At 37.8% G+C, this 26,304-nt stretch overlaps 1 protein-coding gene across 1 annotated transcript; it reads left to right on the top strand.

The window, feature by feature from the left end:
• pcp4a (Purkinje cell protein 4a) lies at positions 1 to 25,661 on the top strand. Its single transcript, XM_051120351.1, has 3 exons — positions 1 to 164; positions 22,633 to 22,681; positions 24,886 to 25,661. Exons 1-3 carry the CDS (start codon positions 21 to 23, stop codon positions 25,017 to 25,019), a joined length of 327 nt encoding a protein of 108 aa, XP_050976308.1. The 5' UTR covers positions 1 to 20; the 3' UTR covers positions 25,020 to 25,661.
• Positions 25,662 to 26,304: the final 643 nt, after the last annotated feature.

Genomic DNA, 26,304 nt, shown 5'->3' with positions numbered 1-26,304 from the left:
TTTAGTGCAAACGTGATGACATGAAAGGGAGTTGGAGCTCCAAGTATAAAACTCCAGCAGGCGCACAAACCCACGCAGCGCACGGACTGAAGGACTGCATCACTGCTGCTCTTCTGCCGAATCCACCCTCTTCATCATCATACTCATCATCCAGCATGAGTGAGGTGAGCTTTCCTCATATACTATAACCCTCTCCGTGCACGATGCATCTCACTACTGTAACGAGCTAATGGGGTTTCCCTAGGAGGAAATTCTCTTTCAGTGTTGGGGAGACCTGAAAATGCAACATTAAGACAATGCCTTGAACTTACATTGATTGCAGTCAGATATTTTCCCGTTTTGCTGAGTTTGAGCGTGTGTTTTATTCACTCCAGTCGGGTCAAAACTGAAATGGCATCCATTTATGAAAACAGCATGTTTAGGAAAGCTTAGAAGAGCGCGACGGACTGGGAATATTCTTCTGTTGCATTTGTGCGCGCTGGCAGATTGTCGAATCAGCATTATCCACGCGATGATTAATGATGCAACAAATGACAGCTGTCAGTTAAGACTCAACACTAACCTGGGATGACACTGAGACGGTTTATGCATGATAAGATAGTAAATTTGCTCTTTTCATTTTTAATTCGAATTAGTAGGCTATGCACCAAATGCTTTTAAATCAACTTGATGATGCATAAACTACATGCATATACGTTTAGAATTCCTTGGAGTTTTTGCTTACTGTGCACATGGAACTATCACAAATTGTTTAGCGTTTTTACGCATTTTCGCGGATTTATCTTTCAATTAGGGCTGAATTAAAAACATTTGTGTCTAAAACTTAAACAGCCGTTTAGTAATTCGTTGGGATCTTTAATAAATAAATTGATTTGGTTTACAGAACAGGTCAAAACGATTCGTTTACAAAACGAACTGAGTAGTTCTGAGCTCTTCTCGAGTCAACAATTTGATTCATTGAACCGAGAACGGTTTCTTGTGGACTTGTCCGACTCGTGAGGATTCAGGTTAACCTGACTAAAATCATTGAATCAAGAGTCGTCTCTTTCGATTGTTATTCCCGTAATATTCCCGTATCTATGCACTGACAACCGAAAAACATCAGACATGTTGGATTCGCAATGATCCGTGATTCACGGAACTCAACAATTGAACTGATATGACAAAAAGCAGCAATGTTAGATTATGACACTTTTATAAACAGAGTTAGTTTTAATAACAGTATTTTAATAAACAACGTCTAAAATTATATAAGATAAAAATACCTTTCGAATTACATGCTAATTATATTTAGGTTCTAAATATTCACTTTTTTTTTTTTTTTTAAGCTGAAAGGGTTAGTTCACCCAAAAATGAAAATTTTGTCATTAATTACTCACCCTCATGTCGTTCCAAGCCCTTAAGACCTTAGCTTATCCACGTTCAAAAAGTACAGAAAGGTAACAAGAACATCGACAAAATAGTCGATGTGACCTCAGTGGTTCAGTTAGTGTTTTTTTGAAGTGGCGAGAATTCTATTTGTGTGAAAAACAAACAAAACAAAACCCTAGAGCCATTTTGTAGAGTATCATGCCGCATACGTGCGCTTTCCTCTAAACGTAAACAAAGCGTTGTATATATGCGAGGAAAGCGTGAGCATGTGTCTTGATAACCTCCAAAATGGCGCTAGGGTGACACAGAGGAAAAGAATTGTTGAATAAAGTTATTTTGGTTTTCTTTGCGCACAAAAAGTATTTTCACAGCTTCATAAAATTACGATTAAACCACTGATGTCACATGGACTATTTTAATGATGTCGTTATTACCTTTCTGGACATTGAACATGGAGGGACTCTGCTGTCTGTGCAGGGTCAGAAAGCTCCCAGATTTCATTAAAAATATCTTAATTTGTGTTCTGAAGATGAACGAAGGTCTTACAGGTTTGAACGACATGAGGGTGAATAATTAATGACAATTTTTATTTTTGGGTGAACTATCCCTTTAAAGGCATAATTTTTTTGTTATTTTAATGTTCTTTGAGGTTTACTTATAATGTTAATACAGTTTTTTTGCATACACACACACAAAAAACATATGTGGAAAAATTATTTTCAACAATCATTCTGACCCTCTGTCTAAAATTACGTTTTTAAGGGAGCGGTTCCTTTAAAGTTTGTCGGTAATCGGCCACTGTTATGATATGGCTAACGCCATTGTATAGGAAATGCTATCAGTGACCCCTCGCTATTTCATGTGAGTGTTTTGATAACATGATCCAAAAAAACAATCATTTCCAAACAAAGCTTTTTAAAATAATTTACTTACAGTTTGTGATGCAGCTGCAGTCATATCTAGTACTGCTTTTCAAAAAATGTTTCTTTGTGAACCCTCCATGACACTGTGCCTAGTTTACAAAACAAAAACACATGCCATTAAAAATAAACTATCCACTTGTTCCTTACGCTGGGATCCTTCAGATATCTGTACAAAGACATGAACGAGCTGTTTAAACCAAACACGTTAAAGCGAACTATGTCGATGTCTTGCTCTGGTGGCAGTGTTTATGCAAACAACTGCACCCGGGTGACATCACCTTACACCTCGGATCCAAACGAGACATTTTCTGAGGGTTACTACTGTACGTAAATGCTTTTTTATTGATGAGGACATTTTAAGTTATGAAACTTGCAGGATGCATTAAGCATGCAAAGACCTCTTCTGTGTCAAAAGATCAAGGAAAATTTGGTTTCTCAAGTCATGACCCCTTTAATCACAGCTGCAATGAACTCAACTATCAGATATAAAATGACAATATGACTACTGGAATGTTACAACACCTAATATGCCACTCCAGGGATCACGTGTTGATGCAAATAACCACTGATTTGTTTTTGCTTTGAGTGTTCGAAAGAACCGATTCCAGAAATGTTTTGACTCGTCATCACTACTGCCTTGCACACACTCGAAATGCCCGAAGCACGCACATCTTGTCTTTGATAGTGCGAGTGCGTTCGTGCATAGTGCACAGCGACCCACTGCAGCAGCAGTCGTCGATGAGAAGCCGTTCTCTCACAGCAGGAGCAGGAAATGTAGGAATGTTATATAAACGATCATTTTGGTCTCCATTAAAAAAATGCCTGAATGTACTATTCGCTAAACGAGATTAATAAGGCTTGTGGTGCACTGAACATATTCAAATGAATCTGCTGTCAGTAAATGAATCCAGAAATGCTGGATAGAGAAAGCTGGGAAATCCTCCATGCAGGTGCTAGTTGAGTATGGACTTCATACAACACTGTTAAATAATTTAAGATATTCCCTTGACCTGTCCCAGCAGTACTTTCTTAGTATAAAGAGCCAAAAGAAAGATTTTCATGGTCTCTTGCTAATTTAGACTGGCTGTTTGCATGTCCAGAAATATTGCTGGAATTCCAGCGATGTGGGTGGGAATGAGGAAAAACGCAGGTGGACAGAATAGATATGCTCATAATGGTCTCATAACAGTACAACATGTTAACATGATAGCTGGTACTTTATACTTAAAGGGGTTTCTCATTTTGGGGTTGGATAGCCTCAGTTTCAAGTTGGAAACAAAGTAATACAGATTTTAAATAATGTGAAAAAATGAGACTGCAAAACAGAACAGCTGTCCTGTTTACAATTTGAGGGGGAGCGTCAGGAGCATTAGGATTTGTTGTTGTTCTGTAATGTGATCTCTTATGCCTGAAATGGGCTCTGTGACACATTTACCTGATTAGGTATCTGAGTCATTGTTTGAACAGGGATTTAATATATACACCGCACACACTGATGAGCTCAGACAAAGAGATCAGGATTAGGCACGATCAGCTGTGACCTCCACTGATGTTCGTATGGATTGATTGGTCTTTCCGACATTTGAGAGTGGACAAATCACTTTTTCTCGTTGTATTCCCATTATTCCCAGAGAAGCTACTGCCGTGCATTGGTGAGCAAATCTATACATAGTGTCACGGGGGCGGAGCAAAGCGACAGACACAGTGGGCGTGACGTCAGGCCTCGGAGAGGCTTTTATTAAACAATAAAACAAAGTGTCCAAAAAAGGGGGAAAAAAGTGTCCAAAATAAAAGGGGAATCTGGTGTCCTCGAAGTGACGGGGTTCCGTGAAGGAGGGGTAGTGTTCCGAAGGGAAGGGTCCAGGTAAGGGGCGGAGTCCGGCGGCCGCACGCGCTCCCCGCTCAGGTCCGGGGTGCGAGGGGCGGCGGCTTTTCTAGCGGCATCGTCCTCCTCCACCTATGCGGCGCTTCTGGGGGATAACACGGCCCGGCATCCTGGCCCGTCAGCCGTTACGGGTGCGGTCCTCATCCGGACCCGCGGGGTCCGGCAACTGTCCTGCGGCGCTGGTTCCCTCTTCACCCCTTCCTGGACCCACGAGGACACCAGCGTGCATGCACGGGGAAGAGACCGGTCTCCTGAGGAGAGGCGCGCTCGGCATTTTAACAGCGGCGGTGATGAGGCTTCATTAACATCAGGTGTGCCTCATCACACGCCGCCAGACCTGGATGTTTCAGCGCCCCTCCTCCTCCTCCCACACGCCCACTCCCGTCGGGAGCCTGGTGAAGGGCGGCGATTACCGACGGGGTGCAGCTGACAATAGGGGGGAGGCAGTCCACTCGTCACATTCCCCCCCCCAAGCGACATCCCCGTCATCCGGTCGCCGCCCACGCAGGAGTGCTACCTTCCTCAACCAGGCTCCAGCGGTCGGAGTGGGCGGGGATTCCTCTCCGGGCGACTCCCTCTCGCCACGCCACCGGACCGGGGACAGAGAAACCGGAATTTAGTCGACAGCCTCAACCAACCGCAGGGTAAGTGTTACTAAATGAGAAGTCACTTACCCCTTTAGCGGCTGGGAGGCTGTCACCGTTGTTTCTCCGTCCCTCCGGGTCCGAAACTTCCTTGACTTTTGCGAGCGAGAGGGGATGACGTCATCAGGTGATTCCCACTGCGCTGCCTAAGCTCCGCCCATGCCCGCATTCTCCACCACTTGTCACGGGGGCGGAGCAAAGCGACAGACACAGTGGGCGTGACGTCAGGCCTCGGAGAGGCTTTTATTAAACAATAAAACAAAGTGTCCAAAAAAGGGGGAAAAAAGTGTCCAAAATAAAAGGGGAATCTGGTGTCCTCGAAGTGACGGGGTTCCGTGAAGGAGGGGTAGTGTTCCGAAGGGAAGGGTCCAGGTAAGGGGCGGAGTCCGGCGGCCGCACGCGCTCCCCGCTCAGGTCCGGGGTGCGAGGGGCGGCGGCTTTTCTAGCGGCATCGTCCTCCTCCACCTATGCGGCGCTTCTGGGGGATAACACGGCCCGGCATCCTGGCCCGTCAGCCGTTACGGGTGCGGTCCTCATCCGGACCCGCGGGGTCCGGCAACTCGTCCTGCGGCGCTGGTTCCCTCTTCACCCCTTCCTGGACCCACGAGGACACCAGCGTGCATGCACGGGGAAGAGACCGGTCTCCTGAGGAGAGGCGCGCTCGGCATTTTAACAGCGGCGGTGATGAGGCTTCATTAACATCAGGTGTGCCTCATCACACGCCGCCAGACCTGGATGTTTCAGCGCCCCTCCTCCTCCTCCCACACGCCCACTCCCGTCGGGAGCCTGGTGAAGGGCGGCGATTACCGACGGGGTGCAGCTGACAATAGGGGGGAGGCAGTCCACTCGTCACAATAGATCTACAGAATGAGAGCATGGTACTAAATCCAAAAGGTCCAGATTTGGAGGGCAGACCAGAGATTGAACCGCTGTCCGAGATATTAAGCGGATTTGTAGATGACTTTTGTTGCTGTGTAGGATTATGTAATGCAGGATGGAATTGGATCTGAACCATAATAGGGGTCTTCTGACATCTGGCATTAAGGCCGTCTTCAGGCGCTCCTGGGAAGTTCTTGCACGCGGACTGGACGGCGTAATTTCAGTGTAAAAAACGGAATTTAACATATAACGTGGAATGTCATGTAATTGGTCAAATTTTGGATGGATAAATCGAAAGTAGGTCAGCACACTTGATATGAACTATCGTCTGTGAGTATTAAACGACAAAAAGACTATTTGAATATGAATTCTGGATGTTCTGCGTGTCAGATGCGTGGTCTTGTTTACTACACACATACTGATATGTGTGACGCACATTTTCAGTCTCTGTCGCCTCAACATATGAGTACATAAACACATAATCTCTAGAATTACTCTGAGATTCATGAGCATTTTACCATTAGAAAACTACTGTCATATACCAACAGACACTTTAAGGGCTTCATAGCAAACCGTCAAAACAAAAGTTTGATTATCTTGAAGAAACTGTAACAGAAATATACTACTTAAAGGAGAAGTACACTTCCAGAAGGTTTTACAGATAATTTACTCACCCCCTTGTCATCCAAGATGTTCATGTCTTTCTTCAGTCGTAAAGAAATTATTTTTTGAGGAAAACATTTCAGCATTTTTCTCCATATAATGGACTGATATGGTGCCCTGAGTTTGAACTTTCAAAATGCAGTTTAAATGCGACTTCAAACAATCCCAATGCGGTTGTAAATGATCCCAGCCAAGGAAGAAGGGTCTTATGTAGCAAAACGATTGGTTATTTTCATAAAAATAATAGAATTTAAATACTTTTTCATCTCAAACGCTCATTTTGTCTTGCTCTGCCTGAACTCTGTGTTCAAGATAGTTAGGGTATGTCGAAAAACTTCGTATCGTATTTGTATCGTATTTTTCCCTTCATCTTCAAAAATCATTTCAAAATCATCCTGCATCGCTGCAGAAGTAGATGATCAAACACCCTTAACAAAAAAGGTAAAACAGCAATATAGGACGATTTTGAAGTTGAGGGAGAACATGAGATGGGAGTTTTTTGACATACCCTAACTGAAAAAACAGAGTTCAGGCAGAGTAAGACAAGATGAGGATTTGAGATTAAAAAGTATATAAATTGTATTATTTTTTTTTTATGAAAATAACTGATCGTTTCGCTAGATAAGACCCTTCTTCCTCGGCTGGGATTATTTACAACCACATTTGGGATCGTTTGAAGCCACATTTAAACTGCATTTTGGAAGTTCAAAATCGGGGCACTATAGCAGTCCATTATATGGAGAAAAATCCTGAAATATTTTTTTCTCAAAAAATAATTTCTTTACGACTGAAGAAAGAAAGACAAGGATGACAAGGGGGTGAGTACATTATCTGTGAATTTTTGTTTGTGGAGTTCTCCTTGAAATCTAATGAAAATACTACTACTACTAATAATAAAATTATTATTAAAACATAATTTTAAAGGAGTATTTACCAGAAACATTATTTACCAGAATTTATTTAGCAGAAAAATGTAAATAAACACACACAGTATTTCTGAAAAAAATTAATGGAAAACAGAATTTGGTTTAAAAAAAAAAAAGAAAAAGAAATAAAGCTGAATTTGAGAAGAAAAAAAAATGTCATAGGGCCTTAAAAACATAATTTTTGTAAAACTTTTAATAAATTGCTATTAAATTGTGTGAGATTCATGATTGCTATGAATTATACATGCTTTTTTATTAATACAATTTAATTTAAGCATGAAAACAGAATTCAGAGAAATGTAAATATATAATAAATTTAAATATATATCATGATATAAATAATATGAATACTACACACACACACAGTGTGTAACAATATGACCCCACAGTGATATTTTAGTCATGCCAGACTGTACAGCTTTTTATCTTTTGCAATACTGTGTGAAATACAGTCTTAGCTTAGGGCCATGTTGCTAATATTTGCAGTCTTTCATGGCTGGTAAAAGTGTACATCTGTGCTCACTGTTTGGACTGAAAGGTGATTTTGATATTGGAGTTGCTGCAGGGCTCAAAACAACATTGCAAGACATTTTACAGAATGAGGGTTACCATAAGCAAAATAACACAAAATATCTTGGTTACCCTCGTAAACCTAAACAATGCGCTTGATCTATTTGGAGCCACATCTGAACTGAGCAGCTCCATGTGCTGTGGTGAACGCAGCTATGAACTTGATGGAGATCAAAAGCAACTTATGGCCCTGGAGATGCAAACACTGAATGTAATCAGGCCTGACAATTGATTTTTATACGTTACGGCCCAGCGCTTCTACATCTTCCACACGGATAAAGAGGAAATGCACGCTCGACTGTGCGCATGGGGGAACCAGACTGCACACGCATAAACAACGACCCCCCAAACGTGCTGCACGCGGCAGTCCCGGGTACACGGTTCTTTTCCTCCTGCTCGTTTACGTCTTCATCTTCCTCTCGCCGCATTAAACATCTGACAGCGCTGCACTAGATCTGGGATCCCGCATTGCACGGGAGCAGATTTACTGTTTATTTCCTTGGTCAGTTGCCCTAAGCAGACTCCAGAGCAAACTCTCCTGCAGGAGTCTCCTGCAACTCAGCACTGCACTTGTTTCCCTGATGTATCAGCAATGTGTACACAGTATCGAACCGCCTGTCAGAACCTGGAGCCATTATCGGCAGAAAGGGATTTGTGCCGCTCGCTCCTCAGAAGAGGCTTGGAGTCTGAAGGGCTATTGATTCATGGAAAGCGGCAATGTTGAAATAGTGGCATAAGAAAGGATGGTTGGCTGACTGTGTCCGTCTCACCTTTTTTGAACGCCCAATCTGCAGATTAAAGCATCTGTAAGTGAATTACATCCACTCTTGGCAAACAGTGATGGACAAATTTGAGCATGCAGCAATTCTGAGACAGATGCTCACATGCAAATTTGATCTAGTTGCTGAGACCAGAAGACAAGACCAGTTCTTATGCCAACAACGGGCTGTAACGTTCACCAGATGATAAAGCGTTTTGCCTCCAAAGGATGAAGCAATGCCTGAAATTTATGTTAAAATAACATATTTATTAATAGTAAATACATGTATAGAGACATTTTCTTGAGAAGCAAAATTTAAAGACATTAACCCTGTAAAATCCCATTTCCACTACTAAATAAAAAATAAAAAAGTGTATTGCGACTTTTTATTTTGCAATACTGACTTTTTTTCTCTGAATTGATTGATATACTTGCAGTTACGAGTACAAAAGTCTGAATTGCGAGATATAAACTCTGACTTTATACAGAATTCGGACTTTATTTTTCGCAAGTGTTTATATCACACCTTTCTGAGGACAGAAAGTATTGAGTTTATATCTCGCAATTTTGACTTTATTTCTCGCAATTGTGAGTTTATATCACGCGATTCTGAGAAAAAATGGTCAGAATCAGAAGTTTTTATCTCACACTGTATTTCTCACAATTGTGAGTTTATATCACGCAATTCTGAGAAAAAAAAAAAGTAGGAATTCTGAGTTTATATCTCACAGTTCTGACTATTTCTTACAATTGTGAGTTTATATCAGGCAATTCTGAGATAAAATAAGAATTTTAAGTTTATATCTTGCAATTCTGAGATAAAAAAAAAGGAATTTTGAGTTTATATCTCAGTTTTGACTTTATAACTGGCAATTCTGAGTTTTAATCTCAGAATTCAGATTTTATTTCTCACAATTGCAGGTTTATATCACGCAACGGAGAAAAAAGTCAGAATTGCGAGTTTATATCTTTCAATTCTGAGAATCGTCAAAAAAAAAAAAAAAAAAAAAAAAAAAAAATCAGTTACCGTTTTTTAATTTTTTTATTCAGTAGCCGAATCGGGCTTTCATAGTTTATTGAACCTTTAGACAAAATATAAAAAAAATACAGATATATAAAAAAATTAAAAAAAAAAGTTTACATATTGTATGCATTTTGTTTATTATTATTATTATTATTATTATTATTATTTTGTTTATATATTTTATTTGCATTTTTGATGTATTGCATCAGAAACAAGTGATAGAAACAGTACATTTCGAATTTGCTAAAAAGTTTTGACGGTCCCCTGAGGTGGTTTTTGACTTGTGCGAAAAAGGGTTAATGCGAATAATGGGAACTGGAAACGCATTTGCCGAACAAATTCCTGAATGTGCATCAAAAGTGTCATGTGATGATGGAATGGACTAACCTGAAATTCCTGAGCAAAGTCTGTTGTCTGCTTGCTTTAATATTCAGTGGCTTCTATAGTATAACAGATTACTTACATAAAATGCACATAAATCTTGTATAAATGTCAGTTTTTCTTACCACAGACTGTCTCATTTCATGGTACACTCTTAAAAACAAAGGTGCTTGATGATGCCATAGAAGAACCTTTTTTCTTTAAATGGTTCCATAAAGAACCTTTAAACATCACAAAAGTTTCTTTGTGGTGAAAGAAGGTTGTTCAGATTATAAAAAGGTAAGAAAGAGATGGTTCTTTGTGGAACTAAAAATGGTTCTTTAGTGGCATTGCTGTGATTTTTAAGAGTGTACAATGAGGATTTGATTTGTTGCAAAAGCAATTAATCAGCCACTGCATAAAAACTGTATGATGTGCACCTGGCTTTGGGGCTGTTATATGATAGGCTGTATAAATATCTCCCAACATGTCAAACGGTACAGTGTCGGATGTGATCCGTTCCGCTTTAAAGCTCATGAAATGGTCCATGTATCTGTGCGCCTGCTTCATGATGTCTGATGCATCACCTGCATCCGCTCTGTGATGAATTACGTCCACTGTAATGTGTCTGCTGTTTATCACGGTCATGTTTGTGATTCACCATCCCCTCAAACCATAATCATTCTGACAACACACACAGATTCCGCTCGGATCCCCGGTAATCCCTCTAAACTGTCAGAGAGAGTCCGACTGCAGCTCTCTGCCCAGCCTCACCGGTTGAGCGGTAATCCCTGCAGCCGCTCTGAAAGGGAAATGTCACTGAACAGGATAGAAAGAGGGATGAATGAATGAAAGCAGGCATATTAGGGCAAGAGGAGGATTAGATGTGGATAGAGAGAAAAAAATAGACCATTAAAGAGTCCATGAAGAAGATTTTACCGCACACTTCTAGTGTCTGCCTCAAGTTTAAAGCGGCACTCTGGTTTCTACACAGCACACCGAGGAGCGGATATCAGTAGGAGTTGACAGAACTTGGTTGTTTGGAATTTTCACAATTATATATATCGAGTATTATATATATCTATCTATCTATCAATCAATCTATCTATCTATCTCATGCACACACACTTAAAAAATATATATACTTAAATTAACTTTATTATAATACTTTAATATAATTATTGTTATTATTGTTTAAATAGTTGCAATATATTTGTATATAATATAAAAATATATACTTTTTAAAATAATTAAAATAAAATACTTTAATATAATTATTGTTATAATTGTTTAAATACAACAATTTATTAAATGTATTAATACAATAATTTAATATAAAAAAAATGTAATATAATTGTTAGAAATATCAAAATATAAAACGTTTATCTGTAACAAATTTCGTCAAACATTTTTGTACGTGTATGTATGTATGTATGTATGTATGTATGTATATATATATTCTAATTTGTTGAGATAGTGAATTGGTGGGTTCTTGTTAAATGTGAGCCAAAATCATCACAATTAAAAGAACCAAAGACTTAAACTACTTCAGTCTGTGTGCAATAAATTTATTTAATACACGAGTTTCACAATTTGAGTTGAATTACAGAAATGAACTTTTCCAAGACATTCTGTATGTGTGTGTGTGTGTATGTGTGTATTTATTTATTTTTCTAACTTGTTCTGCCTGGTGGTCGAATCTTCCTGCCCGCAGAAGTGTGCCGCGTGAAGGGTGGCCGCGGGGGACGGCGTTTCACGTGTCGGGGCAGAAGGAAATACCCCTGCAGTGGTGTCCTCCTCTTCTGCTGGGAAAGGGAGGCGCATGGTGGGAGGCGCCTGAAGGCAGGCTGCTGCCACCGCTAATGTCGCTAAATATTTGATGAGGAGACCATGCACTCGCCGTCATTAGTCTTGCTTGGATTATCTCAGCAGGAAAAATAGATTCCATTATCGCAAAATTCGTGTACAGGATGGTGGAAAATGAAGTAAGCCTACGAAACAGCATGTACATGTAACAAGTTGGCCAATAAAAACAGCTGCCAATCATTTTATACTCATTTCCTCAAGTGTGATTAGCTATTCACCTGTCTTTCCCAGTGTTTGATTCTGATTTCGTGCTCTTGTTCTGTTTTCCCCATCGTAATGTTTATTCATTAGGCTTGTTGAACAATAAAACAGAGGCACAGCTTTCTAGAACAGAGTGTTACCTCAGTGCTAGAGAGATTCCTGGAGATAATGCTGTAAATCACACAAACTCTTCTGCGTTGTGCAGCATATTATTTTAGTCGAGTCATAAACTGAGCTCAGAAGAGACCAGAGTAAAACGTCGAGATATACGAGTACATATCAATATGCAAATTTGCTCCGGTACAAGAATAACTGACCTTTCAGAAAGTTAGTCAATAAATTGAATTGAAAACTGATATATGGATATCTAGTCTAAATATTAGGAATATATAGCAGATACAATGTTTACTTGGAGAGTGATAAAATGGAGTGATTATAAAGATTTATATCCACCTAGCAGCCACTGTGCCTAATGACAACTCATAAAATCTTAAAAATTTGTATACATTAATATATGAAGAGCTCAGATGCAAAACCAGCTAAAAGCCATCTGATACTGAGTGAATGTTCCTGACACATACTATACGTCCATCAAATACTTTTACTTCAAACTCACTAAATTCCAGCCTCAGCCCAATCAGAAGTACCAGTACTTACATAGAAACCTATACAAAGTAGCCAGAAAGAAATGTTAATTTTAAAGAAATATGTCAGATGGATTTAGTGGCTTCTGCATCTGAACTCATATATATATATATATATTCCGTTTATACATTTCGGCAGCACGAGTGTGTAAATAAATAAACTAAATAACAACGGAGTGTCTTTAAAACTCCTCTTTTGTGCAGAACTACTACTTTCCGCCACGGATTCAAATCAGTTTAACAGCTGAGCCCAAGCCTCCGTTACTAATTCCAAAATGCACTTCAGAACTAGTAACGAAGGGCAGCTGGATTCACTAATGAGCTGCTTCATTGACAGTTTATTGTATTACTGCAGTTAAAGTTCACTGTATTATGTAGAGTATTATGACAGAGAGAGAGAGATGGACTGAGCAAGTGTGATTAATGTACCTGCATCTGATACAACATTAAATCTTAAGATCGGTCTCTTCACAATAAACATTAGTTTGAATGTCTGCTGAGGAAAGTGTTATCTTTGTCATAACGTTAATATTAGGGCTGCACGATAAATCGCATGCGATTGTCAGGTGCGTTTAGTCAGTAAAGCCTGTACTTTGATTAGTAGTAAATCTCCATCACGTGCGCTCAGCTGGAGCGGCAATTAATACACAGAGCTGTAAATCACTGACAAGCTACGTCAAATCACGCTCATAATCGAATGCGATTCATCTGCGATTATGGGTGATTTTGCGTAGCTTGTCAATCCCGTGCGATTTATCGTGCAGCCCTAGTTAATATCCTTTCATCAAACGGTGATTTGTTAGCTGCGTCAAGATGTTGTTGAAACTAAAAATAACTTCTGCTTACGGCCTTTATAACGTTTCAATGTAAAAGTCTTTACTGCTGACTCACTCATTAAAAACAGTCTGTTGTCGCTATCTAATGGCAGAACAACTAAATCACCATCATGAACACACAGTTTCTTAGTATTAAACACTATTATTAAATATATCATTTATATAAAATATTGTTTATATAAAATATGATTTATTGAATATTTAATAAACAACAACAGACAGCCATCAAAAAGTTGCTAGGCAATTCAGTCAAAAGTACAAAGGCAGGGCTCTGATATACAGCAATGAATTTACATAAACACAAGATTTTAGATTAATGAGATCAAAGACTGACCGTTAGATTTGCCCAAAACTAATTATATCTCATGTTTAACCACTACAAGAGACCTCAGATCCAGTGGTAAATTCCAGAAGATCTGGCCGAGGTGAGGCGTTCTCGGGTGAAAGCATTAGCGCTGAACAGCCGCTGACCGAAATGTCTGAAAACATATCTGAACAAGTACATTCTCACATGAAAACCTCTTAAAACTACATTCTGTGAGACAGAAACAATAATATTTATAAAATGATACTTGATTAATGCGTCTGCCATGACACTCGCTGTAAGACGAACAATTACAAACTGTGAAATGGCTGTTGGCTCTTGGAGTTCTGATATCTCTCTAATATCGCACTCTTATCAGCCAATCAGATTCGAGGACCAGAAAGAACTGTTGTATAAATATATGTATTATATCTGTCATTTTCAAAATTGATTCAGTAAAATAAAAAGTATTCAGAGAAAGTTTTTGTTAGAGCTCTGTCAGAATTGATTTTTTCACCAGACTTTTTAACACAGTTTAAATTAGTGCTGTCAAACAATTAATTGCATCCAAAATAAACGTTTATATATATAGAACAATTTTTCATAATTGCTCCACCACAGCAAGTGGGAGCAGTTAAGAAGAAAGAGAAGAAAAGCATGTAAACATTTGAAATGGGTAATTATTATGGCAGCAACAGGTATGCAATATAATAATAATAAAAAAAGTATTATTACATAAAAATATAAACCAAGCACCTTTATGTTTACCTTATGTAAAAAAGAAGTTGCGTTAACTTATTTCTGCTAATCTCCACAATTTTAAAGACATCCATCATTCTGAGAGATAAAATGCAAGACAGAAAACCAGGACGGTTTTAAACAAATTTAAATAATCAAATAATAAACTGGATATTATTAAATATGATTTTTTTCTTATAATTCCAGGCATATGACACTTTATTACAGCAGACAATCATGCGACTCGCCACTGTGAATAAATCGATATCCGTATCATGTTTTATTACTGAGAAGCCATGTAAATTTACTTTTACAGACATCCACGAGAAAAAAATTACTATCCGAATAGGGTTTTAGTTATTTTAATTATTTTTGTTTCTGTTAATTATATAGCGCTTTTTACAATACAGATTGTGTCAAAGCAGTATTGATTATGAATACTGTGAATTACAAGCTGTTTCTGTGCCAGAAATCCTTCTTTAACCATTGGCAACTAGCGACTAGCAAATCCTGCACACATTCATTAAAGATTTTGGAAGGCATATAACAAGAATGCTGTGCAACACAAGAAGTTTCAGTGCCAAAAAAAAGTTGCGATTCACTCCAGCAGCGAGATCTGCTCGGAGATAATCATTTATGGAATCATCAGCATGTGGCTTCACACATTCATCAGTTCCAGTATTTACGTCCTGCAGTGTTTTCTGGTGGCGAGGCACTCAAATAAAAGCCACCGTTTGAGTTCCCATCCTCCAGCCTGTTTCCTACACTCAGTCGAGCATCTGTTAGCCTTCAAATGTGACGCATCGGATCCCAGTTTTTTCCTCTTTAGCCGTCTGTGTCCTAGTTGTGTGTTTCTCCCTTAAATTCTTAATAGATGTTGAGAACAGCACGGAAGCCTTTCCAAGATCGCGAGCTGCCAAATGAATCTAAAATAGCTCTCCAAATGGCTTCGAATAAAAAAGAAGACAGAATACAGTATTTTTTTGGTAAATTCCTCAGACGTTCAACACAACAAGAATTTGGGAGAGGTGTAAAATTTGCTGCCTATTTTTGAGTGTGAAGCTTTAGTGGATTTTTATAGATGCAACTATCAGCTGCATGATTTGTACTCACTGTTGGTTGAAAGAAGCTTTTTGGAAACCACGAGAATGTCCATAAATTACCTTTGAGCAGGAAGCTGTCAGTGTAAGGTTCAATGATCGTCTGCAAATGGGGTTTAAAATGCATTTCTATTAATTAGTGAATCCAGCTGTCAGAGTGAGTGGAAATAAATGAGGTTCTTCATTAGCGTCACAGCAGTGAATGCTCAAACTGCGAGGAGAGGGATGCTGTTGCGGCGTCGAGTGGCAGTGCCAAGCGCTGCTCTGAAGGGCACTGGTGTGCTGAGCTCAGGGCATCTCTGTGGCATTAAGTCTGGCAGCTTGTTTCTGCAGTGCATTTGCAAAAGTCTGCGAGTTTGAGATGCTCTGCAGCACGACATGAGATTTATTTTCCACCCCTGACACTAAAGGCCAAGTAAAAGGGTTTTTATTAATGTTTTTACATGCCGTAATTCTCATCCGCTGCAGCCTTTTGGGTCAATGCGAGAAGCCGCAAACATCCTGTTCTCTTAAAATTTTAATTGCCCCATGATGTACACATGGGTTTCATTGCCAATCCTTGCTTCACTGCAGCTAATGAAGTTTATGATTACAATCATCGTTTTCATCATTGTTCATAATGAACACACAATATGGGGGAGGCATATGGCAGTAGAGAGAGAGTGAGAGAGAGAGAGAGAGAGGAGGGTGAAAACGCTTCATCCAAAACGGCTCCTCTCTGCTCGCCACTTCCAAATGGAGCCGGTGTTTATGCATTAACTAATTATTTCCTGCAGTCATTCTCTCATTAATGTGATTTTGTGTCCCTGCTTTTCTTTTGGATAACTAAGATTGTCATTTATATAGTTGGGCTGCAGAGGTGAGCCCAGGAGTGCCAGCTGACAGGGAATGTTCTTTAAACTTTGGCTAACTTTCTGGCAAGGTTCTTTCAAAGTTATGAAGACATGTTCTTCCTGTAACATTAATAGAATGTTCATTCCAAGTTATCTGGTCTTTAATAATGTTCTCAAAACATTTGGACAAAAACTTTAAACATTGTTCATGAATTTTTTTCTAACATGATTTAGTTGAAGAATCATCTAACATTTTTGAAATATTACTAATTTTTCAGAATGTTCAGAGAACAAAATGATAAAACGGAATGATCCTTTAATGTTCGCATAACCAGGAAAAACATTTTTGTAAACTTTTATAAGGTTGTTTCACCCCAAAATAAAAATTCTGTCATTAATGACTCACCCTCTCGTCGTTCCAAGCCTGTAAGACCTTCGTTCATCTTTGGAACACAAATATTTTTTAATTTTAATATATCATATTTTTTAATGAAATTTAATGGTGTCTTTACTACCTTTCTAGGCTTTGAACATGGTAGTAACATTGCTGTCTGAGGGCCCCAAAATCTTAATTTGTGTTCCAAAGATGAACAAAGGTCTTATGGGTTTGGAACTACATGAGGGTGAGACAAAATTTTCATTTTTGGGTGAACCCTTTAAAAAAAAAAAATGGATGTTTTGAACAATCAGAGAACATTCAGTAGTAATGTTCTCAATGCTTGCAAAATGATAAAACGGAATGTTTTCTCCATAATTTTCACATAACCAGGAAAAAAACATTTAAACTGGACATTTTGAACATTCCGAGAACATTACGTTTTCGTAATATGAAAGGAGCAACTGTTGCATTACTGCTGATTTGAAATATAATATTGAATATGATATCAGTGTTATTGTTAATCAGTTTTAATAAGTTTTAAATGTACATACTAAAATGACAAATTTTAATTTAAAAAAAAAGACACGTATGAAAAAAGACATTTAACCACCAAATGAATGATTAAAAAAAAAAAAAAAAAAAAAAAAAAAAACATTTATGAGTGTTATATGCAAATGTCCTTGTAGACACTTGTGGCACGTTGGACTAAGACTGTGCACACTGATGCTCATGTTGACAGGACAAATTGTTAGGCAGTTATAGCCATTTTTATGTTTTTTTCCCCCTCTTATAGTGCAACCAAGTGGGCAAGGTCCAAGATTTTTTTCCTATGAGCTCAGATTGAGCTCTTACAGAAGTGTTCTGAGTTTGGCTATAGGCTTTTTACTAAAAGTGGCCCTGCCACTTTTTAACGTTTTGGCGCCCATTTGCGCAGTTGAGTCAAAAGTTAGATTTTTTTTTGATAATTCTTGATATTCACTCTTCAGAGAATCTTTCTGCACTGGTTTAGTTTCGATCTCACAGAAAAAAAAACCTAGGACTAGCTCACAAAAGTGTAAATGTGAAATACCCGAAAATTTCACCTGGCTCCTGATCGAATCTGAGGAATGACTTTTGTCCATCTTGAGACAAGGATTCCAACGACATAAGACACTTAAGCCTGTGACTGACGGTTTAAGAGTTATCAGTGATTTCGTACTCTTGATTGTTATAGCGCCCCCATCAGGCCGATTGGGGCGAGCATTGCTCATGCTGTAGGCGGTGTGCGTAGTACTATCCCTCCAAGTTTCAAGTCTCTACGACCTGCAGTTTGGTCTGCATGATCAGTTTTACGTGAAGATCGCTGATCCAAGACCATACTAACAATTACAATAGGGTTTCAGCGCTACGTGATTAAACCCCTAAATATAGCTGCAAGCAGCAATTACCGGGGTTCAAGCATTTTAAGACCCTTGAGCAATTACAAACATTTTAAGATTATTTGACCCAAAATGACTGGAAGGTTACATGTAGGTAACCTCAGGACATGAGTGTCGTAACAAACTCCAAGTTTGGTCTGACCATGAAAAAACGTTGAGGAGATATAGTCTCACGTCCACTTTGGCGAGCTCTTTGTTAAATTCATTTGTGCATTATTCAAGAATAAGTTTTTGATGACTTTCTGTTTCGACCATCTGAAAGTGGTCTGTGTCAATTTTCAGAGTAGCTTTTTTTTAGTCAGTCTGACTTTTAACTTGAAGAATGCTTAGCTTTTCCAGTCTCCAGTGTTTCTAGTCAAATAAGCGTATATTCCAATCTGATAATCTAATTCTAAAATAAATGTTAAAAATGTTTTTAAAAAGCACAAGGCTCCACAGCACCATCACTTTGCAATGTCGCAATGACCGTCATTTGTCAACGCCTCGCTCCTCAAGTTTAATGAGTGTGTAAATGACACGAAGCAGCCAACGTTATCCACATTAAAAACAGAGGGGAGCTATTTGAATGGGTTCCTATGGAGACCGGAACAGAAGAGAATCCAATCAGAAGTTAGAATTCGTAACGGCGGCGCTCATCGTTTACTCAGGAGAAAATATATAGAAATATTTAAGAGAAAAATAATAAAAATGTCAAAAGCAAATAGAATTACTAAAACTAAAATTTAAATGAAAACTGAATAATAAATTATATTAAAATAACTAATTAAAACATAATTTTGAATAACAGTTCTGTTCATGTAGTAAATCCTTGCCTACACAGATAGCTGGGCGCTGAGTGAACTGACTTGCCTTAAAGTGGCTATGCTCAGATGTACATTTAATTAGCTACATAAATTGAATAAAATCTCTCTCTCACCCTTATTTGACCACACTCAGACTCGCATCTTCTCATGCCACACCACTGACTGACACTTCACTCCAATTAATGCGTTTGTTTGTGCCTCCCCGGAGCCCAATGTAATAATCCAAGTTTAATGGCATTAGCTCAAAGTCTGTGTGGTTTGAGACTGTCAGGACGGAGGGATGTAACCCTGCTGATATTGATGCTGCCGGAAAATGTCTCCCCCTGCTCCTCACTCCAGAGTTTCCTCACATAAACAGGATTAGAAACAGGAGAGCGTTCCTCTGCAGTGAGGAGATTTCCCTCATTTCACCCCTTTCCAAGCAGAAACCGAAGTGGGGCAGGGGTCTCACTGCGGGTTTGTACCTACAGCGCGGTTAGAAATGCGTTTGAAAATAAGAAGTGTCTGAGCAGAATAAAAAAAAACATGACATACATGAATTTATCCTGACCTACACCACAATAAGTGATTTTTGTTCTAACCAGCCACGACCAACGAGTCACAGGACACTTTGTCAGCAGCTTTTCTAGATCTGCAGTGGTATGCTGGGCAGCCCCGCCCATGGTAAAATCTGATTGGTCCAAATTCTGCTCTGCGTAACTGTACATTAAATGGATGATTTAAAGGGATAGTTTGCCCCAAAATGAAAATTAATTACTCACCCTCATGTCATTCCAAACCCTTTGTTAATCTTTGGAACAATTAAGATATTTTTGATGAAATCCGAGAGCTTTCTGACCCTGCAACTCACACGTCAAGGCCCAGAAAGGTAGTAAGGACATTGTTAGTCCATGTGACATTAGTAGTTCAACCTTAATTTTATAAAACTACAAGAATACGTTTTGCACGCAAAGAAAACAAAAATAATGACTTTATTCAACAATTTCTTCTCTTCCATGTCAGTTCACTCTCATGCGTTCAAGAGAGTACCATGTATGCGGCCAAAAGCAGCTGTATAAATGTGAATATTTGACAAAAAAAAAAAAAAAAAAAAAAAAAAAAAAAACTGACCACATTTACCCCACTATGTTTACAAACACAACACCAGCAGGAGGCTCAGCCATTTAGAGGTCATTTCTGGTTAATGATGTCACAGAATTTACCGGTATTTTGAAACTGATGTGTGAATGGTGCTTTACCAGTAATAAGACGGAATGTCATTGCCTGTGTGAGAAGCGCATTTTTGTATTTACCGGTAAAGTCGTTCCAGTAATTTTACGGCAATTTACTGGTATTTTTTGTGTGAAATGGGTTAATGACACTAGGGCTGTCACCAACGATTATTTTGGTAAGTTTGAAAAGGTATCTTTTTTATATAAAGTCAAATACTTAAACAGTGTGATTGACAGGAGTGGTTCTAGAGGCAAAGTTATTCAGAATGAGGAGATCTAACATATGATATGAATATTGTGTATGCGTGAAAAGATATACAAGGCGTAAAACACGATAGCTTTCTTTCAAACTTCTCACAGACCTCTAGGGCCGTACGTCACTTGGATTACTTGGTAATCGAGTAATCTATCAATTATTTTAACGATTAATCGAGTGAATCGAATAATTATAATACATTTTTTGTGGTAATGTTAATAAAAATAGAATTAAGCGAACAATAACCTTTATTAGAAAATGACTTAAAATACATTTAACAGCAATGAGATAACAATAATTAGTTCAAAAAGCAAGTAATCATATGGTTTTACTGAACAAAACACAATGTATTATGAACAATAGAGCTAATGTACATTAAGCATTTCAACAAATGACTGCAAAGGGCACGATTGTTTTTACACTTTACTGCCAGATATAACCGTTTAATATTGACTGAACGGCATTTAATTCAAATGCCCACTTAACATTAAAAATTTGTCCATTTCTTTATGACAGATATGCTATAGCCACTGTAATTTCTTGAATATGTGGACATCAAAACTCAAGAGCGACGGTTTAAACTTCTATTTTGAAATCACGATTAACAGTTAGCATACTGAGAAAGATACTGATGTATTTTCCTGTGCTTGTGTAGGTGTGTAAATGATTTACCTTATAAATCTGATGAGATGGCAGTCATTGTGTTCCCAGATAAACGTTATAATAAACCCAAATTCACAGCAATATGCAGAGACTGAGTTTGAGACGCTCCACATGTGTAAATGATAGCAGTTTGTATGCAGCAGCATTAACTGTGAACAGAGCCACTCTGAGATGCACGCACGTAACCTACACGCATGCAAATAATTTAGCGCATATAATAAACCTGCACCGCATATATTTATTTAATTGAATTGTAGTGATTGTGAATTCACAATAGCATTATGCTTTATTATGATTTTAAATGGGTTTAATATATCAGACAGCCTTTGAAAACGGTTTAATAATGCGTTTCATGGAATCTTATCAGTGGAAAGCACCACTACTGGTATTTTGCTGGTTAAATCAACACAATTAAAATTAAATTGAGGATTTTTAAAAACTGAATACCCAAATTGAATTGAGGAATCACGATAGCCCTAAATTACAGTATTGTCTTTTTAGAGCTGCTTTACAGCAGAATTATGTTTAAAAAATTAAATGAAGCTTCATGATTGATTCCGTTATTTTCCTGTTCAATGTAGTGCAGCTTCTTTGAACCACCTTGACTTGACTGAGTTTGTGCTCACATTTTAGCATCTATTTAATTTCTCAAGCTTTAATCGTGCAACGTAGCACAGAGTGCCTGTGCGTTCAACTCTCTACGCTGTATGACATTTCAAATGACTCTAATTTATGCAGCAGCGCCCTTCACCATCCTCACAACAGCCACGAAACTATACGCTACACCATCCAGCAAGATGACTTCTTTGCATCAGCTCCTTAATGCAAAGCAATAACCGAGCGCTTTGTATTTGGGCGACGTGAAGCGTTCGCAGATTTTCCCCTGCCAAACATTCTTATGCAAATACCACACGTTTATCAGAGCCTGTAAGACAAAGATAGAACTGAACGCAAGAGGATTGATTGAGGTAGAAGGAGAGAGAAAGACTAATATGATTAAATTGTGCCAGAATGTGTATGTGTGTGTGTGAAATAATCCTTCTGCATATAATGACACGCTTTCCACTGTAACCAGATCCATACAGAATGCCATCAGCAGAAAACGAGCAGCGCACACACACACACACAGTGAGGAAGATTGCTTTAGCGTCAGAGCATCAAAGCTATTCTGAAGTGTTTAAAATTCATTGTACACACCGAGTTATTAATTCAGGATATGAAGCACTAAATTGTGATCAGCTAATGAGACAGAAAACTGACATCTTCAATGCCGGTCTCATCATTCTTTGGCTATATGGGATTTTCTGAATATATGATATATTTTCTGAATATATCTGCAGACATTCATTCCTGTTCTATTTTTGTTTGTTTACAGAGGCAAGAATCCGGATCAGCTGGAAACATCAAACCCTCAGGTGGACAAGGTATAATTTACTACTTCACACTAGAACTGTGCATTTCGTTATTTGGATAAAGTCATGACTGAATGTTTTGCAAGTTTGCATTTCTTTCTTCTTCTCTCTCACACGGTGCAAACAATACAGTTAAGGTTATGTTTACATCCACCCTGCAGAATCTGCATAATGTTAATTTCACCAAAATGAAAGGGATCATACAAAATGTGTTATTTTTTTTTATCTAGTACTGAAAAAGATATTTCACATAAAAGACGTTTATAGTCCACAAGAAAAAAAATATATTTGAATTTATAAAAATGACCCCATTGAAACGTTTACATAAGCTTGATTTTTAATACTGTGTTGTTACCTGAATGATAGTGTGTGTGTTTTTTTGTTGTTGTTGTTGTTGTTTAGTGATAGTTAATTATGAGTCCCTTGTTTGTCCTGAACAGTTAAACTGCCTGCTGTTCTTCAGAAAAATCCTTCATTAAGATGCATTAAGAGCTGGGAGGTGAAAACTTTTTAGAATTTGAAGATCAGGGTAAATTTAACTTATTTTGTGTTCTGGGAAAATCAGGAAAAGTATCTTTTGTAGCTTCTGAAGGGCAGTACTAATGGAAAAAATGATATTTAGGCAAAATAAGAAAAATGTACACATTCTACACATTCTGTTCAAAGGTTTACACCCCAGGTTCTTAATGCATTGTTTTTCCTTCTGGAGCACCAGTGAGCGTTTGAACCTTCTGTAATACTTGCATATAAGTCTCTCAGATGTCCTTAGTGTGTAAAGATGGATCTCAGAATCATACAGTCAGTTAGAAAAGGGTTTAAATACACAAAAATGCTAAAAAAAAAAAAAAAAAAAACAGCGGGCAGTTTAACTGTTCAGGACAAACAAGGGACTCATGAACAACTATCACTAAACCAAAAAAAAAAAAAAAAAAAAAACACCTGTGTATCATTGAGGTAACAGCATAGTATTAGCAATTAAGTGTATGTAAACTTTTGAACAGGGACATTTTCATAAATTCAATTATTATTTTCTCTTGTGAACTATATGCAAACATTTGTATGTGAAATATACTAAATAAAAAACAACATGCACTTTGTATATTCCCTTTTATTTTAGTAAAATAATTAACATTTTGCAGATTCTGCAAGGTGTATGTAAACTTCTGACCTCAGCTGTAATCGTAGAAAATGCAACATGATTTTATGTTTAAAGGTAAGTGTAGATTAGTAAAAAATTATAGTCTTTTAATAAAGTGTGCAATTAAAGGAATAGAAAAAAAATAATTTACAATATTTACTCACCCTGGTGTCATCTTAAATTACTTTATTTTTTATGATTATGATAAAACTTCATCATCATGATGTTGTTTTAAACTCATGAGTAATGTTGGAAACACTTTAAGACTTTTAATGCATTAACTAACATTTACTTAAGAGTGATCTGACATTTGTTAACTTAAGAGCAATTTGACATTTGAGACATTTTTTTAGTATGTAATCATTTGTTATTAACATAAGTTAATACAACTGTTCATTGGTAGTTCATGCTAGCGGAGGTCTATTAACCCCATCCAAAGTTACAAAGTAACAAAATCTTTTTGATGAAATCTGAGAACTTTCTGACCCTGCATAGACAGCAACACAACTGACATGTTTAAGGCCCAAAAAGGTAGTAAGGAAATCGATAAAACAGTCCAAAATAGTCATGGTACTCTCATGAATGCACGTTGAAGACTGACGTGACAAAGAAGAAATTGTTGAATAAAGTTGTTATTTTTGTTTTCTTTGCGGACAAAAGTTTTATTGTAGCTTTATAACAATACGGTTGAACCACTGATGTCATATTTTAATGTCCTTACTACCTTTCTGGTCTTAAATACCTTAATTTGTGTTCTGAAGATGAACAAACGTCTTACGGGTTTGGAACAACATGTATAATAATCTCAGGAATCATATTTTGACTATAAAGATCCTTCTGTGTAATGGAAAGCTTTCATGCATGTTAAAGGTTCGTCGTGAAACCATCGATGCCACTAAAGAACCTATATTTTTAAGAGTGTATAGCTTTTCGTGTGTACAGCTACTGCAGAGCACAAAAGCCTAAGTAAAGGTCAAACCTGATCAACCATAAAAGGTAGAGTCAAGCCTGACTGCAGAACTGCAGCAGAAATGCAGTGCGTAATATCGATCCAACACAAAATGTGTTGTTCCCACAGACCCTTCCAAGAAGGACGTCCCAGCTGAGGACTTTGACATCGACATGGGCGCCCCCGAGACGGAGAAGGCGGCCGTCGCCATCCAATCGCAGTTCAGAAAGTTCCAAAAGAAGAAGCAGACGGTGAAATCATAATTGCGCCCATGCAGGGCGTCCCTGGCCCCGAGCGGGCCCAACGGCACCATTAGGGCAGGGAGTTGCATGTCTGATAAACTGCACTGTTCTCGGGTGGGGGGGTCATGGGTTGATTTGGGGTGAGGGTGGGGGCAGATGAGAGGTGAAGAGGCAGTTTGCCTTTTGCTATCATCTGTCAGGAATAAAATGTGATATTTTGGTTCCCCCCTAGTACATAGATTTTTTCAATATAGTACTTTCCTTTTAAAATACTTTTGTTATTTTTTTGATAAATATGAACAGACTCGTCTCAATGTCAAGGTGTTTGAAAATATCCACCTTAAAGTGCTAACCACTTGTGTGAGAGTATTTCCTCTGGTTTAAGACCAAAAACAAGGGGTATTTATTGCCAAATGATCAAGAATGTTGCTCAAGGAAAACATCCTGTATGGTGTCTGAAACTAAGATCATTACGATTCACACAGACTTATTTAATCTTTCACCTGTTGTGTTGTTTTTTGTTTGTATAGATGTACTGATATTGTGTTTGTGGTTTATCATTACCCAATGTTTTTGTCAGAAAGCAGTGTATTGTAATATTCCTGTCACCAAACTGTTGGAAATAATCATATGTGAACTCAATAAATATTGGGATGACCTTAATGACTGATGGATTATTTTACCATATTTTTAGTACAATCGGTTTACCGTCCAACACTGGCTGTGTCCAAAACCTCAAATATAACAAGAGGTTGTCCAATGTTTGCATAACATCATATTTCATCTGGTTTTTGAAAGCAGCATAACCTATCCAAATTTATGTATATGTATATTAAAAATTAATGTATATAAAAACTGACAATTTTTACATAATCTGAAATAAATGAACTATTAATAAATAATTACAGAAAGAAAAAATAAGCTTTCCAATGATGTACGGTTTATTAGTATAAGACAATATTTGTCTGAGATTTTTATTAGTGCAAAACATACAACATACAGTAAACACATCTAAATATTGAGAAAATCACCTTTAAAGTTGTTCAAATGAAGTTCTGCAATGCAAATTACTAATCAAAAATTAAGATTTGATATATTTACGGTAGGAAATCTAAAAACTATCTTTATGCAACATGATCTTTACTTGACATCCTAATGATTTTTGGCATAAAAGAAAAATAGATAATTTTGACCCACACAATGTATCGTTGGCTATTGCTACAAATATATCCGTGCTACTTATGACTGGTTTTGTGGTCCAGGTTCACATATCTAATGTATGTATTTCTATAGTAAACAATCATAT

The sequence above is a fragment of the Labeo rohita genome, chromosome 10 (genome assembly GCF_022985175.1).
Source record: "Labeo rohita strain BAU-BD-2019 chromosome 10, IGBB_LRoh.1.0, whole genome shotgun sequence".
Taxonomy (NCBI): domain Eukaryota; kingdom Metazoa; phylum Chordata; class Actinopteri; order Cypriniformes; family Cyprinidae; genus Labeo; species Labeo rohita.
This window is presented reverse-complemented; position numbering and strand designations above follow the sequence as displayed.

Bases quoted from the DNA above. Each gene is read 5' to 3' on its own strand.
- pcp4a (XM_051120351.1), top strand. From the start codon at position 21: ATGAAAGGGAGTTGGAGCTCCAAGTATAAAACTCCAGCAGGCGCACAA. The intron at 165-22,632 runs GTGAGCTTTCCT...GTTTGTTTACAG, and splicing joins CATCATCCAGCATGAGTGAG to AGGCAAGAATCCGGATCAGC. The intron at 22,682-24,885 runs GTATAATTTACT...TTGTTCCCACAG, and splicing joins CAAACCCTCAGGTGGACAAG to ACCCTTCCAAGAAGGACGTC.